Here is a 16,097-nt window from a genome sequence, read left to right on the forward strand (position 1 = left end):
GGCCGCAGGACGAGATCGGCATGTCTCAGCTAGGTGGTACCCCGCTTGGTACCCAAGGAGTTTCACAGGTACTAGCAAATGTAGTTTCTTTAAATACGTAGACTCCATGAACTAACGATCATAAAGATTATAAGTAATCGTGCATATCATATACTTTCAGGGTATGAGTCGTACGCACCGGCAACACGACCACACCGACATTGGCTACACTCCTAATGTGTTGCCAATAAATCCTAAGAGACAGAGGCGTCCGAGGGATCCTTACACTCATGTGTCTTAGTTTGTTAGGTCAAACGAATATTGTCGTCCAAAACTTACAGGCTTACTTGGTTATGTTATGTCGAACCAATAAAAATATTATGTGACAGCTTGTCAACTTGCACACGAACTTCATTTATTTGCTGCATATTCGTTTCAATACGTCGCGGCAGCACTGTCGACGAGATTAAGTAGCAACTACTTCGGGAACCGATAGTCCCGGCGTATCTCGACGCCGGTGGCCGACGTCTTGACCCCAATCCTCCCGAGCTTAGTCATCGCCACCACAAAATCGCCGAAGAAGACACCCTCGTTAGACGTGCAGTAGTCGACCGTGCTGCGTGAGGGGTCGAGGAAGCCGAGGTCCATGGTCGCGTCGCTGTCAATCCTACAACATGGGGCCAAAAAATCAAAAAAAAAATAAGTGATTCGTTTTTAGCCCTTATAAAAAGAAAACGGATTCTTGAACTTTTTTACGCTCATGTCACGTCGAGGTACTGCACAGAAGAGAACCACAAAATCTTATCCAATTTTTCGTAATCGATTAGTTAACATGGTGGTTAATCGTATTATGAAAGACGAAAAAAAATATTGGCTTATCAAATTCTCTATCGAGGCATGAAAAAAATTCAACAAAAGACAGAAACAAATTCACTATTAATTTTACGTCAGGCAATACGTAGAGTAACTCCCAAAATAGGAGTAAAAACAAGACGTAACAAAAAAAGATCGACGCGAAAAGTTCCAATTAAACCGTCTAGGTACTGCCGCGCCATGCACCGTGGCGCGTCAGTGCCGCGTCAAGATCGATGGTGCGGCAGACCCTGCCACGTCACCGGTCAGCAGCGCCGGTCGTCGCCACGTCAGCCTCCTGCCGCGCCACCATGCATGACGCAGCACAGACGTATCATCGCGCCATGGCAATAGGCGCGGCCAAAAGTGTTAGTTTTGAAGAAAAAATAAACAGTGTTGGATTTAAAATGAGTTTACAACAAATGTTATAAAAAAATTCCAGCTCGACAGCTTCCACTCCGCGTAATAGAAAGAGGCAAGGGAGAGACAATAGAACAACGGAAGCTTTACAGAAGGAGCAAGCCCCGCGCGTGGACACGTGGTGGAAAGTGTTCGTTCGGTCGGATCGCTGGAATATAAACGAGTGAACGCTCGTGAAAATGGAATTTGGAGTTTAAACGATGATGACGGGTTTAGGTTTTAGACCTAACTAAGAAGAGAAGACTGGAGAATCTTGGCCCACTCTTTTCTTGAGAGGAGTACCGGTCGGCCTTCGCAGTACCTCAAGAACAAATCTTCAATGACGTGGGCCAAACAAAATTGTAGACGTCGGGCCGAAGATGAGCTGGCAGGAAGAAGCCCACGTATAAAACCGTGTCACGCAGAAGTCCAAACAGGGGGACTTCGGTGGTAACGTTTGTTTGTCAGATTTGCGGAATCTGCTGTGTGTGTTTCCGGTGAATCTTCAATTGGGCAGCGGCGAGGATTTGGCAGCATATCGCCGGATTTGGCAGCGGCGCGGCAGCAGGCGCAGACGGCGGCGGAGAAGTCGAATCAGCGAACCTCAGTACACTTCTCCTTGGTTCAGAAAGAAATTCCAAACATACAGATTCCCCAGATTATTCAGAGGAGAAACAAATTCCAACACCGTACACGATCACGATGGCATGCACACATCTACTGCTCCGCCTCCGCCACTTCCTTCGATCCAGAGCTCCCCGCTTCTTCTGCAGCTTTCGGTTGCTGCTGCTGCTCAGCCGACGCCTCCCGCGCCTGCCGCGACCGCAACAGCATGGCGCGCATGGCCGGGGTCAGGTACGCCGCCGTCGCATCCGCCTCGTGCGACTCCACATCGGGCGATGCAGCGTCAGACGTCCCTGCCTCGCCGGCCGGTGCACCGACACCGAAATATCCCATCAAGTTCTTGTCCTTGTCCATGTCCACCGCCTCCACATCGCTGGCATCAGCCACCGAGTTGGTCGCCTCCCCACCGCCAACGCTGCCCGCCGAGGGCTGCACCACAACCTGCAGGGGGCGCAGCAGCCTCGTGGTCGCGCGCTGCTGCGCGTGCGAGCTCAGGCCAGCGAGCACATACGCGCGCCCCGACCGCTCGTAGCTCGCCTTGTTCGCCACGCGCTTTCTCATGCGCGACACCTCGGCCCGCAGCGCCCCGTTGGGGTAGCCGCCACCTCGCTCCGCCGCCCGTGCCATGGCTCGCCCCCGGTTCCCGAGTATCTCCGCAGCCTCCTGGTGCGCGCCCCGCTCCGCGGCCGCCCTAGCCGCCGCCATGTCCTCGATCGCCTCCACCCGGGCGCGCTCCCGCTCCACCTCGGCTGACCGTTCCGCGTCCGCCGCGTGCTCCGGCCTGGTCACCATCGTGTCCTCCGCCGTCACGTCGACGTGCGTGCCGCCAGCTGCTTCTCGGTAGCAGCAACGAGCTTTGAGGAGAAGAGTCTCGCTCTCGCCGCCGCCCGCTGCTTCCGCGGTTGGAACGGCCAAGAACAGCAAGAAACACCGCTCCTCGTCCGCGTAGAGCTCGCCGACGACGATCGACGCTGAGCGGCCGTCCTCGTCGACGCGGCTCTCGTAACGACCGGACTTGACCGAGCTGATGCGGACTCCGGGATGCCCGCAGGCGATGGCGACGCGCGCCTCCTGCACCACGACGGTGAGCAGGCCGCCGATGCACTGTGCGAACGCGTCCTGGATGACCGCCTCGTTCTCGATGAAAGAGAACGTCCCGCCGGTGGCCTCGGCCACGACGTGCATCGCCGCCGCGTCATGGTCGTTGCCGAAACCAAAGGTGTGGATGGGCGCAGACAATTCGCCGGTGCTGCCAGTGCCAGGCACGAAGGACGGTGGCACCAGCACCTCGTAGTTGGGCACACTGCCCCGCGCCAGCCGCGGCATGCTTTGGTTGTCCCGGCCGTCGGAGAGGAGAATGACGCTAGAGACGGCGTTCCGATGCCGGCGCTCGGCGAGCACCTTGGCGGCCGTTCGGAGCCCCTCGGCGATGTTGGTGGTGCCGCCCGCTCTGAGGGCCTCCACTGCCTCTGTGGCGAGACTCTTCCCGGTGTCCGACATGCGCAGGAGCCTGGTCACACGGCGCGCCCCGGACGAGAAGGACACCACGCTGAGGCGGTCGTGCGGGCCGAGGCTGCCGATGACGAACCCCATGGCCTGCTTCACCAGGGCAAGCTTGTTCCGGCGCATGCTTCCGCTCACGTCCAGCACCGTCACGAGGTCGAGAGGAGCGCGCGGCGCGTCTCGGTCTCCGGCTGCTGCTGCCGCCTCGCCATCGACCACCCCCGGAGCCTTCACGTGCACGAGAACGGCGAAGTTGTCGTGCGACGAGTCCCTGGCAACAGCCGAGAACTCGACGTGTGTCTTGATGGCCAACGTCCCACTGGATGCCGCAGCTTGTCGCTGGTCGTCTTCGCCAGAGGGCAGCTCCACCTCGTCGTCGTCGTCGAACACCTCTGGCTCCACGGGCTGCAGCGGTGGATGCACGGCGGGGACAGGTGCCGGCTGCACTCCGTGCATGGGCTCCATGCGGGGAAGTGGCTGCCGCGGTAGCGTGGGTGGCATCGTCGACGGCTGTGACGGCCGCACGGACGGCAGCTCGCTCCACTGCGCGTTACAGAGCGGGCAGACGAGGTGGCCGTGCGCGACGCTCGTGGAGATGCAGTGGAAGTGGAACGTGTGGGAGCACTCTGCCGTGAAGATGGCCTGCCCGCCGTCGGCGCCCATGGCGCCGAGGCATATGGCGCAAGGATTGATCTGCATCCAAACCAAAAGTTGCACACATCACTGAAATAGTCTGTTCAAGGACGAGATAAGACACAGTTCAGAAATATTAAATCACAGCAAAAACCATGTTAATTTTTTTAAGGCGGCAAGAGATTTGCCGGGTTTTTATTAGACGAGAGAAAAAAGAAACAAACGAAATTACAAAACAAGGCTGGAGATCACACTCCCTGCTACCCGAGTATGAGCCCCTATGAGCGCCGAACTCCGACTCTGAAACAAACACTGAAAAAACAGAAGCAGAAACAAGGAACCTAGCCCAACTGAAACTGAACCTAGCCCAACTGATACAAAAGCCAAAACATTCACGCGGGAACCAACTGAAACTGAAACTAAAACTAAAACCATGTTAAAATCATATTGGAGAAAAAATAGCCAGAGTTCAGAAAAAATTATCTCTGTTTATGCCACGACAAAATAGAAACGAGGTAGATCAGTTTAGCAGAGTTTTTCTACCTGTTCAGGACCTTCCATCACAGCGAGGTGCTATGAGAACGATAGAATCAGCGGTGGCTCTGGGTATAAAACAAGCGAAATGCTTCATCCGAAAGGAAAGAATGACACCATTGGATATTTGGATATACCATCGTGGCTGCCACGATACGCTGATGCCGACTTAAAACTTTTGGCCCCGTTTGGCTTACCCTATATTTGTTCGGCTTCTTTTTTTTTCAGCCGGAACAGTATTTCTCTCTCACAACAATTCAGTCGAAATAGTGTTTTCAGCCAGTTTCGATCAAAATTCAGCCAGCTGAACAGGGCAAAAAAAAAAATGGAATTCATAGAATAGAATCCTCGGTCTTCACGATATTTGTCCGTAATCCTTGTTTTACATCCTCTGTGCAATGCGTGTCTCCTCGAGGATTACCACCTTCAGGAGTGGAGCGGAATATACAAGGATTGTTATTGTTATTATTGGTAGAAAACCTTTTTATTTTGGACCCTTTAGAAATCATTTTTTAAAAGAATAGAGGGCACCTCCAGCGCCGCGTCGAACCGTGCAATCAAATAAAAGCGAAGTCCACTGCCTCCGGCGTACGTGTCGACTTTTGCATGGATGTATATTACAGGATCACAGAGAAACACAAGTAGCTAGTCTAACAAGGATAAGGTAGTAATCGATCTCAAGTAGATGCTCGCCTGTTTTTCGATTACCACCAAATCAAGTCTCTCCTTGCATCTCCCCTCCCTTAAGTATCCTCGCGTATTACAGCTGTAGAGAAACAGCCATTCACCCGATGCAACGAAGCTTGGTCAGGTGTTCCATTCTGGGCCGTCGTAATGTGTGCTGGGCTTCCAAGTCTTCCTAGCTCTTCTCGGGTGTCGGCAGCCTGTACCGTGACAGCATCCAAATGAAATTAAAAAAAAAAAATCACCTTTATCCAAGTGGCGCCGGCGACAACAGGGGGTGATGAGAGACGACACGTTCAACATAAATTTTGTATTCTCCTCGATAATGTAGCGTGACCGTATGCGTGGAGATCATGTCCTCGTCACTCGATTCAATTCGTCTGCAAACTGGATTTTTGGTATAACACTGGACATCCGATTGCTTCAATGTTCTCGATTTGCTTTTCGCTTCACTAGGTTCGTTTGTTGCCAGCATCGAAGCGGTAGTGTTGGGTTTTGGGATGAGATGGGATGGGGGATTGATGGATCCGCTTTTTGACTGTTTGGTTGGGAGTTATCAGGAATTGAGATATCCCACCTAGAGCATATCCATGAAATATTTGGTGAAATCGGGACCGAGCCCGTCCTAGAAAAAAGCGCGGACGGGGACGTCCTCTTGCGACGGCGTGAGCGTCTCCAGATGATGGCGAACGGGAACGCGGCCTCCTCCGACGCGGGCGAGCTCTGGTCGGGCGCCCGCGGGGCCACCTCCGGGCTCCGGCGCGGCCCCAGCTCGCGGAGCTCCGGTGCGGTGCGGCCCAGCTCCGGCGTGGCCCCAGCTCATGGAGCTCCGGTGCGGTGCAGCCCCAGCTCCGGCGCGGCGCGGCCCCAGCTCGCGCAGCTCCGGTGCGGTTCGACCCCAGCTCCAGCGCGGCGCGGCCCCAGCTCGTGAAGCTTCGGCGCATGGGCGAGTTCGACAAGCAACAGCCATGGCGCATGCAAGCGTGGGGGAGCTCGACGAGCCGCAGCCATGGAGCGTACGAGCGTGGGGGAGTCCGACGAGTAGCAGCAGCCATAGCACGGGGAAGAAGATAAGACATCACGCCTAAAAGGAAGAAAAGGGAGAATAAGAAATAAAAAAAAGAGTATGACAAGTGGGTCCTAGTAAACAGTAGCCGACGGCGTCAAATTCACCCTCCGTCCTATTCCTATTTATCCCTTCAACTAAACACAAAACGGGTTGATCCCGTCCTTGTCAACCAAACAGAAAATAGAGCCATCCCATCCCCACCCCATCTCAGAAATCAGAGACAGGACCATCCCAGCCCCACTTTGACTCTAACCAAACGCACCCTAAGAAAACGATGTTTGGATTTGGGAAACAGATCTTCTAGAGCCGTGGCATTTGGTCACGACTCATGAGGATGTCAATCCAACCTGCAGTGCGAGTACTTGAAAAGATATGGATGCAAAATTTCACGTACAAATTTAGGTGCACATCTACGTATAAATTTATTTATTCTAACTAGAAATGTTGCGTCAGGCCTGTTTGGATCCTTTGTTCCGTGGACTAAACATTAGTCCCTACCTTGTTTGAATAGACTAATGGTCATTAAAGCTACTATACAAAGATCAAAGCACTCCTAATTAATGTTAGGGTTTGAGAATGGTAAGGGTAGGGGAGAGTCTTTTTAGCCGTCTAGTCTCATTTAGTCACTCCAAGAGATTAATGGACTAATTGGTTTAGTCACCCATTTAATCAACCTGTTTGGATCTTTAGGGACTCCTAAAAGGGGTGACTAAAGTTTAGTCACCTCCATACAAACAGGCCCTTAGTATAATTGTATATATACCAATGTTTTAAATAGCCGGCTATAGCCTCTACTATAGCCGGATTTAGCCTCTACGAAAGGCGGGAGAAGCTAATCCACTTTTAGAGCTAAGCGCTTTTTACCGCTATTAACTAGACTTAGCCCATTAAATCCACTAAATAGCACCTCATTAGGCCAGGCGGGGGAAACTAAACAAGGCCACTGTGGGGTTCATAAACCCAGGGTCCCACGAGGACCGGCTTCTACGCCAAAGCTCGGCCCAAGAGTCTAAAAACAACAGGGCAAAAGGAACGGTCCAGCAACCGATCGGAAGGCTAGGCCTAAGAAGAGCAACACCCGCTCATCAGCTACTTCGGCCCACCTCTCCGACCAGAGCACTCAGTTCGGGCTTCAGCCGCCTCCGGACGGCCTCTTCGATCGAAAGGCCTGCCCCGAGCCCTACTTCTGACTCCGACCCCGCGTCCCTCCGACCAGGGCTCGTAGAAACCCTGCTCATCGCTCTTCTCCAACCGGCGCACTCAGAGCCGACTAGAGCCATCCGACCGGGGACACCCGCTCGGAAGGAACCAGAAGGCGTGCGGAGAAAGGCAAGGCAAGGCTCACAAAGTCAAAACCACTATATCAGGGACCATACCCTGCACAGAACAGCATTCTGCGGCCACCCTGACACAAACAATATTGTAGGCGCCAACGTCTCCCACTACAGTATAGTAGGAGTCGCTAAAACTCCCATACGGTAACCCCCCCCGCGTGTCCCTGGACATCGATAGCGGTATGGGCACCAGGATTTACCGTACCGGGTGAATCTAGCGAGACTCCTCACATACCTCTAGGTATCAAACAGTTTTTTATAGGTACTGATGTCAACCCTTCCTGAAGAAGACAGCGCCATCTTCCACGTGCACCTAACAATCTACAGTGACATCAACAGCGTTGTGGAGGCCTACCACTATCCGATCCTCGTCAGCGTGGGCAACAAGGCTTAAAAACATCCTTACCCTCTCCCTTTCATCTGTAAAGCCATCCCCTTCATCTATAAAAGGGGATGGACTCCAGGGACCGAATGATAAAAGACCGATTCTAGTAGGCCAGAGTTCCTTAGATCGATAGCTCACAACGACAGAACCACCAAGTTCCGACTACAAGCACACGCTTAAACTCCTAGCTCATAGCGAAATTCCTATCACTCTCGGCCCTTCTGGTCAGAGCCGACCGGACTTCTTGTAAACCCTATCTTTCTCCTTCTCTTTTGTAACCCCACTGCAAATTTCGAGCACCTGGGCTAGGGAATAAAGTCACCGATCGACCCCGACTGGACGTAGGGCACGTTGCCTGAACCAGAATAAATCCTGTGTCATTGAGTGTTAGGCCACCTCCGATCACAACGTACAGTAAAACTATAAATATTCACTAGTTGGTCACATTATGCACCGACAGTTGGTGCCGTCCGTGGGGAAGACGCTGTACGTTCAACACTTTTTTGGTCATCGGATGGCCCATTCTTCCGCCACCCCCGCCGTGGCGGGCTCGGGCGATACGATTCGCTTCGGCTCGTTGGAGTTCCCTGCACTCTCGCCCGTCGGGATGTGGGTTCCAACCGTCTTCGAGCCATCCCAGGCCTTCCTCTTTGGAAGCCTGGACTTTGTCGCCGACTGACTCGGCGTACTCCACCTCCGTGAGGAGACTCACGACCCGGCACCCGTCGGAGAGACATCCTCCTTTGACTCTGGGATGCGCAACTTCGACGGCACCACATCTGCGCTTCGTTCCGAGCAAACTCTCTACTCAAACCTTGCTGTAAGTAATATGCGTACTACTACTCGCTCTTTATTTACCATCTCTCTATCGATGCGGGACCCACAGGATACCCTGCAAGGGAGAGAGAAGATCTAGTCCAACTAGGATTCTTCCCATGTAATCTTAGTAGTAGTGCTATTTAGTAATCCTACTAGGAAATCTCATTGTAAATCGACTAGGACTCTGGCCTCCTAACTATATAAAGGAGGGCAGGGCTCCTAAGTGAGAGGACAATTGTACACAATACTTCATAATCAATCCAATACAAAGGCTAACGTCGACTGGACGTAGGGCTATTACTCGATCACGGTCGAGGGCCCGAACCAGGATAAATCGACTGTCTCTTACGTTAACCGTCGAGTTCCGCATACGCTGAAGCCTGAATATACTGCCCCGGGTATCCCCGTGTGAAAGGTCCTTGTTGGTTTTGGTAATTGAGTGACAACCTAGGTGGACTAATTGTGTTTATGTGAGATACACAGGTGATTAGTCCACAGGTACATGTGTGTGAGCAACATATGCCATGAAGGTGAAAATGGCTTGGAGATGTTGCAAAGCTCACACATGTAATGATGAAGGAGCTTATTGCACATGAGACATGACATTGAGTCATGTGATCAAGGTGGAGAAGATCAAGACAAGACTTGGCTTGATGGACCGGTTGCAAGCGTGAAGGGCAAGTCGAAGGCTTTGGAGTGATGGACCGCGTGGCGGTGAAGCTTGAGCAAGACTTGGCGCTGATGGACGATGGCAACGGTGAAGAGCAAGTAGAGTCAAGATCGATGAACCAATATGATCATGTGATGATATGAAGTGGATCATATCATTGTTGATCGTGTTGGTGCATGTGTTGCATCGACATTGGAGGAGATAGAATGGAATGCGCAAGGCAAAGGTATAACCTAGGGCATTTCATTTCACCGGTCATAGGTGGTTAGAGAAGTTTATGACCGGGTTTAGGATAGATGGCCGTACTATCAAGAGGAGCAAACTTGTTTGCATATCGGTCATCTAGTGCCACTCGAGTGATCTAACTTTGCATTGTCGCTAGGATCGAGTGGCGTGGCAAGTTGAGTGGCTAACATCCTTTGGGAAATGATTGTGAAAATGCTAACACACATACACATGGTGGTGTACACTTGGTGGTGTTGGCACATTTACAAAGGAGGTGGTGTTTGCAGGGGTGAGATAGGTTTGGGTCCCTCTCTCTTTCGGGAAAATAGAATGCCTATTTTCTATTGCGCCGGATGCAAGTTCTTGTGGTTAGCACATTGGAGCAAGGGTGATGAAGTTAGAAGTGAAAACGAGTTAATCGCAAAGATGCTGGCGTCGGTCAACTGACCGGACACTGGATCTGTATGCACCGGACGCTGGCAGGCTGCGTCCGGTCAGGCTGACGTACGATGACGCAGAAGCTGGAGTATGACCGAACGCTGGCTGCGTCCAATCAAGTGTGACCGGACGCGTCCGGTCGAGGTCGGTACCTTACTGGAAACGACCGGACGCTGGGGGTTCAGCGTCCGGTCAGTTGAAGCTGCTGCATCCAGTCAGGTCAAGTGACCGTTGGAATCGGGACACGTGGTCGTCTGCGAGCGACCGGACGCTGAGGTCCAGCGTCCGGTCAACACGACCGGAGCGTCCGGTCGGCCCGACCGTTGCCCAGTGAAGGGGTAATGGCTAGTTTAGCCCTTGGGGCTATAAATAGAAGTGGCCTTCGGCCATGGCTGGTGCTGAGCACCTCAAGGGACTTAGTGTCCATGCTTGTGAGTGCTTGGGAGCCCTCCATCACACATATACTTGATAGTGATCATTCGATTGTGTGAGTGAGCGATTCTAGTGCGATTGCATCGTGAGGTTGCATCGAGTGGCACTAGGTGATCGAGTTGCAAGCCGGTGGTGCTTGTTACTCTTGGAGGTTGCCACCTCCTAGACGGCTTGGTGGTGGTCTCCGTCGAAGCCCGCAAGAAGCTTGTGCGGGGCTCCGAAGAAGAGCTTGTGAGGGGTACTTGTGCTCACCCCGCGGGAGCCGCGAAGAGCAACTCTAGTAAAGCGTGTCATTGAGCTACCCTCACTCAAGGGGTAGGTTCTTGCGGCGCCCGACGTGCGGGCTTAGCGGGTGATGCTAATTAGCCGCCGAACCACCAAGTGAGCGGTCGACACAACGGGGACTAGCGTGTTGGCAAACACGTGAACCTCGGGAGAAAAATCATCGTGTCAACCTTGTTCTTCCCGTTGGTTTGCATCCCCATTACACAAGCTTGCAATTACTTATATACATATTAAGCTTGTGTAGTTGCTTTTGTAATTAGATAGCTTGTGTAGCTTGCTAATTACCTTCTTGCTTGTGTAGCATAGAAGTAGCTCCCTTGCGTGGCTAATTTGGTTTTAGTAACCTTGTTAGTCACATTGCTTAGTTTGTGTAGCTAAGTATTTGCGCTCTCTAATTAGGCATTGGTTGCCTTGTTATTGAGCATTGCTAGTGAGCATAGTTGGCTTTGTGCTTTAGCTTACTAGCATGTGTAGGAGCTCCCTTGTTGCTTAAAGTACTAGTGGCATAGGTTTGTGTGACCTTGCTCCTAGAATTGGTTAGGAGAGCTCTAACTAGCCCGGCACCTTTGTTGCATAATTGTTATCTTTGCAAGGTGCTAGTGAACATATATAGTGGGGTATAGTCTTGGCTAGACCGTTAGTTTTAATTCTGCATTTGTATCGGTTAGCCGACGCGATTAATTTTAGAAAAGACTATTCACCCCCCTCAAGTCCGCCATCTCGACCCTTCACCGTGGTAGGCTATCGGTGGTGAAACATCGACAGTTGGTGCGCCAGGTAGGGGCTTTCGGTGACTTTGCATCCGAGAGCTCGATGGACCTCGACAAAACGATCTTCCCGACGGGATCAACTTTCATCTTCGGCTCATGGATCTGCGAGGCAGACAACAACGGCAAGCTTCAAAGCCGTCTCCTCAAAGATCCGGATCATCATGAAGAATCTCCTATTTCAACAACTACGACGGATCAGCTCATCAGAAGATTCGCGCAGCTCATAATATCCGATTCGAATAAGATTTCACGGCTACGCGCATCCGACTCAAATTCAAGTTCCGTGTCTAAGGTGAAGTCTTATTCGAGTGCTTTCAAGAAACCGAGTTCTTTTTTGGCAGGATTCCAGAGCACAACCCAAAACAACTCGGATTACCCTCAGAGTTCTTTCAAAAAGTCGAGTTCTTTTCCATTTGGGCTCGACAACACAGCAAAAACCTATTAGGAACAGATCGAAAGGTCTTTCAATCCAATGCTTGGGATACCACTGATAGGAGCCCAGGAGGGTCTCGTGCTAACGATAACATCGCAAGACTGTATCATCCACTGGCCAGATCCCGTTCCTAAAGATAGCGGAACCCAACTAGTCGGGACAACAACGACATCTATTCTACCTTACCAAGAAGGAGACTCGATCTGCGACATCGAGGCATCTATTGAAGTCATCAGCAACTCCGACAGTATGAAAACTAACACCAATAACAGAACGGCTCACGCGCGAGAAGTACTCATGGTTCGATGTCCTCGGTCACCATTAAATCCCCCAGAAGCACCCGATGTTAGGTCATTAGATGAATTAGAATCCAACATATCACCCTTTGCCCAGGGCTACGATGGAGAAACCAAGAGTCAGAAACAAGCCAGAGAAAGGAAGAACAAGTTGAAGCAAGGGCGCCAACACCGTGCTAGGCAGCGCAGGGAAGCCCGGATCAGATATGAGTCAGAGTTGGCTGAATACGACAGAAGAAAATCACAACGAGAAGTCGAAGGAAGATGCACGATGAATACGCCCTACGATAAGATTCAAGAAGCATTAGAAGAACTCAGGGCAACTTCATATCCCGGTGAGAAGTATGAACAGCTCCAAGACTTGTTCCGGTCGGCGATCCCAAGAACGCATGAAGAGAGAGCCCAATCAAGACTACCCGCTAGATCAACAACCCACAGGCAAGAAGACCAAAATCAAAGGAAGTCCGCTTTCGAAAGACTTGGGCTAGGTGGAAGCCATAACGGAGAAAGTAGGAAGGAACATAATCAAGGCCACCAATTTGAACAACCAAGGAAGACCAGGAGTAGGGTGCCTACCCAGACAGCCTCGCAGACTTATTCCCATCAAAACAACAGTTGGTCAGAAGGAGGTGCCGAATCCGAATTCAAAGAAGCTGGAACACATGACAGATTCCCATGTTTCGCGAACAGGCTTGCATCGGTATGATTACCTCACAAGTTCAAACCATCTAACCACTCCAAATACGATGGCAAAACTGAACCAAGGCAATGGCTCAGAATATATTCACAATCGATTGAACTAGCCGGAGGAGACGACGATATCAAGACCCTGTTCTTTCCCATGGCACTAGAAACGATGCCCCTCTAATGGTTCGATAAATTGAACCCAGGGTCGATCAGAACTTGGGAAGACTTGCAAAGAGCTTTCTATGAAAATTTCACGGGTATCATCACACACCCGATCACTCATGCAGAACTGAAAGGACTCAAGCAAAAGGGAGGCGAAAGTCTCAGAAATTACTATCGACGATTCGGCGAACTGCGGGCTCAAGTGCATGACATCACCGAACGAGAAGTAATTGAAGCTTTCTCTCACGGAATCATGGCTAGGTGGCAATTTCAAGACTCCTGCAAAGAAAATCCGAGAAATAATGAAGAGTTCAGACAAATAGTAGAAAAGATGATTACGGCAGAAGAAAAAACACGAGAGAGGTTCCTGGATAGAAGCAACCAGGACAACCTGGACAAGCAAAATCATCGAAATAGCAGACATCAAGAAAGAAAACGTAGACCAGACAATACCGTGGCAATGGCCGACAAATCAAATAAGTTTTCCAAACCTAGAAGATATGATGACATTGAAAACATACGTTGCCCATTGCACCCTAATGGGAGACACACCATCGGAAATTGCTACACTTTCAATGATCGATACACAAGAAAAGATAGTAAGGAGAACACTAAAGAGGACAATCAGAAAAAAGATGAAGACAACCACGAGGATAAAGGATTCCAAAAACCCAGGGGAACGGTAGCAGTGATCTTCTCAGGGGCTCCAGATTGCAGAAGCAAACATCAAGAAAAACTAGCACTACGGACTATCATGACAGCAGAACCGGCTACACCAAGATATCTCAATTGGTCACAATATCCAATCCAATTTTCAAGAGAAGACCAATGGACTAGCGTAGGGAACGCAGGCCATTACCCACTAGTTCTAGACCCAACTATTGCCGGTATGACTGTCACCAAAGTACTAATCGACGGGGGAGCTGGACTCAACATCATCTTTTCAGAAACACTAAGGAAGATGGGACTACAACTCGCCGGGATGATTACACCAACAAGCACACCTTTTTACGGAATAGTACCCAGCAAGGCAGCAATGCCACTCGGACAAGTTACTTTACCCGTTACTTTTGGAACTCCTTCGAACTACCGAACAGAGTTTATCAAATTTGAGGTCGCAGACTTCGATTCGTCATATCATGCAATCCTCGGATGCCCAGCACTGGCAAAATTCATGGCAATACCACATTATCCGTACTTATTGCTTAAGATGCCAGGACCCAACGGTATCCTTTCTCTTCGAAGTGATTTAAAGCGTGCTTTTGACTGCGACGTTCAGGCAATCCAAATTGCAGCCAGAGCACAAGCCGACAATGGAAGAAAAGAAATAGCCACAATTGCTGCAGAGATGAGCCAAGAAGAATTAGAAATATCGGCTAAAAAACCCAGCATCATCACACCACCAAAAGAAGCCGACGTCAAGCAAATCGACTTGGGCACCGACGATACCTCCAAGACAGCAACTATCAGCGCTCACCTCTCGGCAAAATAGGAACTCGCGCTCACCAACTTCCTTCGGGACAACAAAGATATCTTCGCTTGGAAGCCGGCCGACACGCCAGGTGTCCCAAGAGAGTTGGCTGAGCACATAATTGATGTTAATGAAAGCTCCAAGCCTATAAAGCAATGGCTACGACGATTCTCACCCGACAAAAAGGCAGTGATTAAAAAGGAAATCACAAAACTAATGGCAGCCGGATTCATTAGAGAAATCCTTCATCCAAACTGGCTAGCTAACCCGGTCCTTGTGTAGAAGAAGAACACGGACGAGTGGCGCATGTGCGTCGACTACACAGATCTCAACAAACATTGCCCGAAAGATCCGTTCGGGCTACCACGTATTGACCAGATAGTCGACTCAACAGCAGGGTCTGCACTATTATCCTTTCTCGATTGCTATTCAGGGTATCACCAGATCGCATTAAAAGAACAAGACCAGAGCAAGACGTCTTTCATTACTCCGTTCAGTGCTTACTGTTACAAGACCATGTCGTTTGGACTAAAGAACGCTGGCGCCACATACCAAAGAGCTATCCAAACTTGCCTTGGGGATCAAATCGGTGAAAATGTGGAGGCATATGTGGATGATGTAGTGGTGAAAACAAAGAACCCAGATACTCTGATTGAAGATTTAAAGCAAACCTTCGAAAACTTGAAGAGATGGAGATGGAAGTTAAACCCAAATAAATGTGTATTCGGAGTTCCCTCAGGACAACTACTCAGATTTTTGGTCAGTCAGCGCGGGATTGAAGCCAGCACCAAGCAAATTCGAGCTATAATAGAGATGGGCCCACCTAGAAGTATCAAAGATGTGCAGAAACTAACAGGATGCATGGCGGCCCTCAACCGTTTTATATCAAGACTCGGCGAAAAGGGGTTACCTTTCTTTAAACTACTAAAGAAGACAGAAAAGTTTGAGTGGACAAAAGAGGCCGATGAAGCGTTCAAGAAACTTAAGGCATACCTAACATCCTCACCAATTCTCACACCCCCAAGGAAAGACGAAGATATGATGCTATACATTACGGCGACTACTGCTGTGGTCAGCACGACAATAGTCATAGAAAGAGAAGAAGAAGGACGCGTGTATAAAGTACAACTACCCGTGTACTACATCAGCGAAGTATTATCTGAATCAAAAATCCGGTACCCACATGTACAAAAACTACTCTATGCTCTACTTATCACCTCACGCAAGCTTCGCCACTATTTCGAAAGCCATAAGATTACCGTGGTGACAGACTTCCCGCTCGGAGACATCTTACACAACAGAGATGCGATGGGACGCATATCAAAGTGGGCAGTTGAACTCGGAGCTCTTAACATCGATTTCACCCCACGGAAAGCAATCAAATCTCAAGCCCTTGCCGATTTTGTGGTCGAG

At 50.5% G+C, this 16,097-nt stretch overlaps 1 protein-coding gene across 1 annotated transcript; it reads right to left on the minus strand.

Moving 5' to 3' along the window:
• Positions 1 to 456: 456 nt before the first annotated feature.
• LOC136469615 (E3 ubiquitin-protein ligase WAV3-like) lies at positions 457 to 4,551 on the minus strand. The gene is made up of 3 exons (XM_066467737.1): positions 4,534 to 4,551; positions 1,952 to 4,050; positions 457 to 646 (listed from the first exon to the last, which is right to left on the minus strand). Exons 1-3 carry the CDS (start codon positions 4,549 to 4,551, stop codon positions 457 to 459), a joined length of 2,307 nt encoding a protein of 768 aa, XP_066323834.1.
• Positions 4,552 to 16,097: the final 11,546 nt, after the last annotated feature.

Source organism: Miscanthus floridulus, chromosome 1 (assembly GCF_019320115.1).
Source record: "Miscanthus floridulus cultivar M001 chromosome 1, ASM1932011v1, whole genome shotgun sequence".
Classification (NCBI taxonomy): domain Eukaryota; kingdom Viridiplantae; phylum Streptophyta; class Magnoliopsida; order Poales; family Poaceae; genus Miscanthus; species Miscanthus floridulus.

What these genes read in the sequence shown, in the direction of transcription:
- LOC136469615 (XM_066467737.1), bottom strand. An exon ending in GAAGTGGCGGAGGCGGAGCA is followed by an intron (nt 647 to 1,951) that starts GTAGATGTGTGC and finishes CCCATGTTGTAG; the next exon opens with GATTGACAGCGACGCGACCA.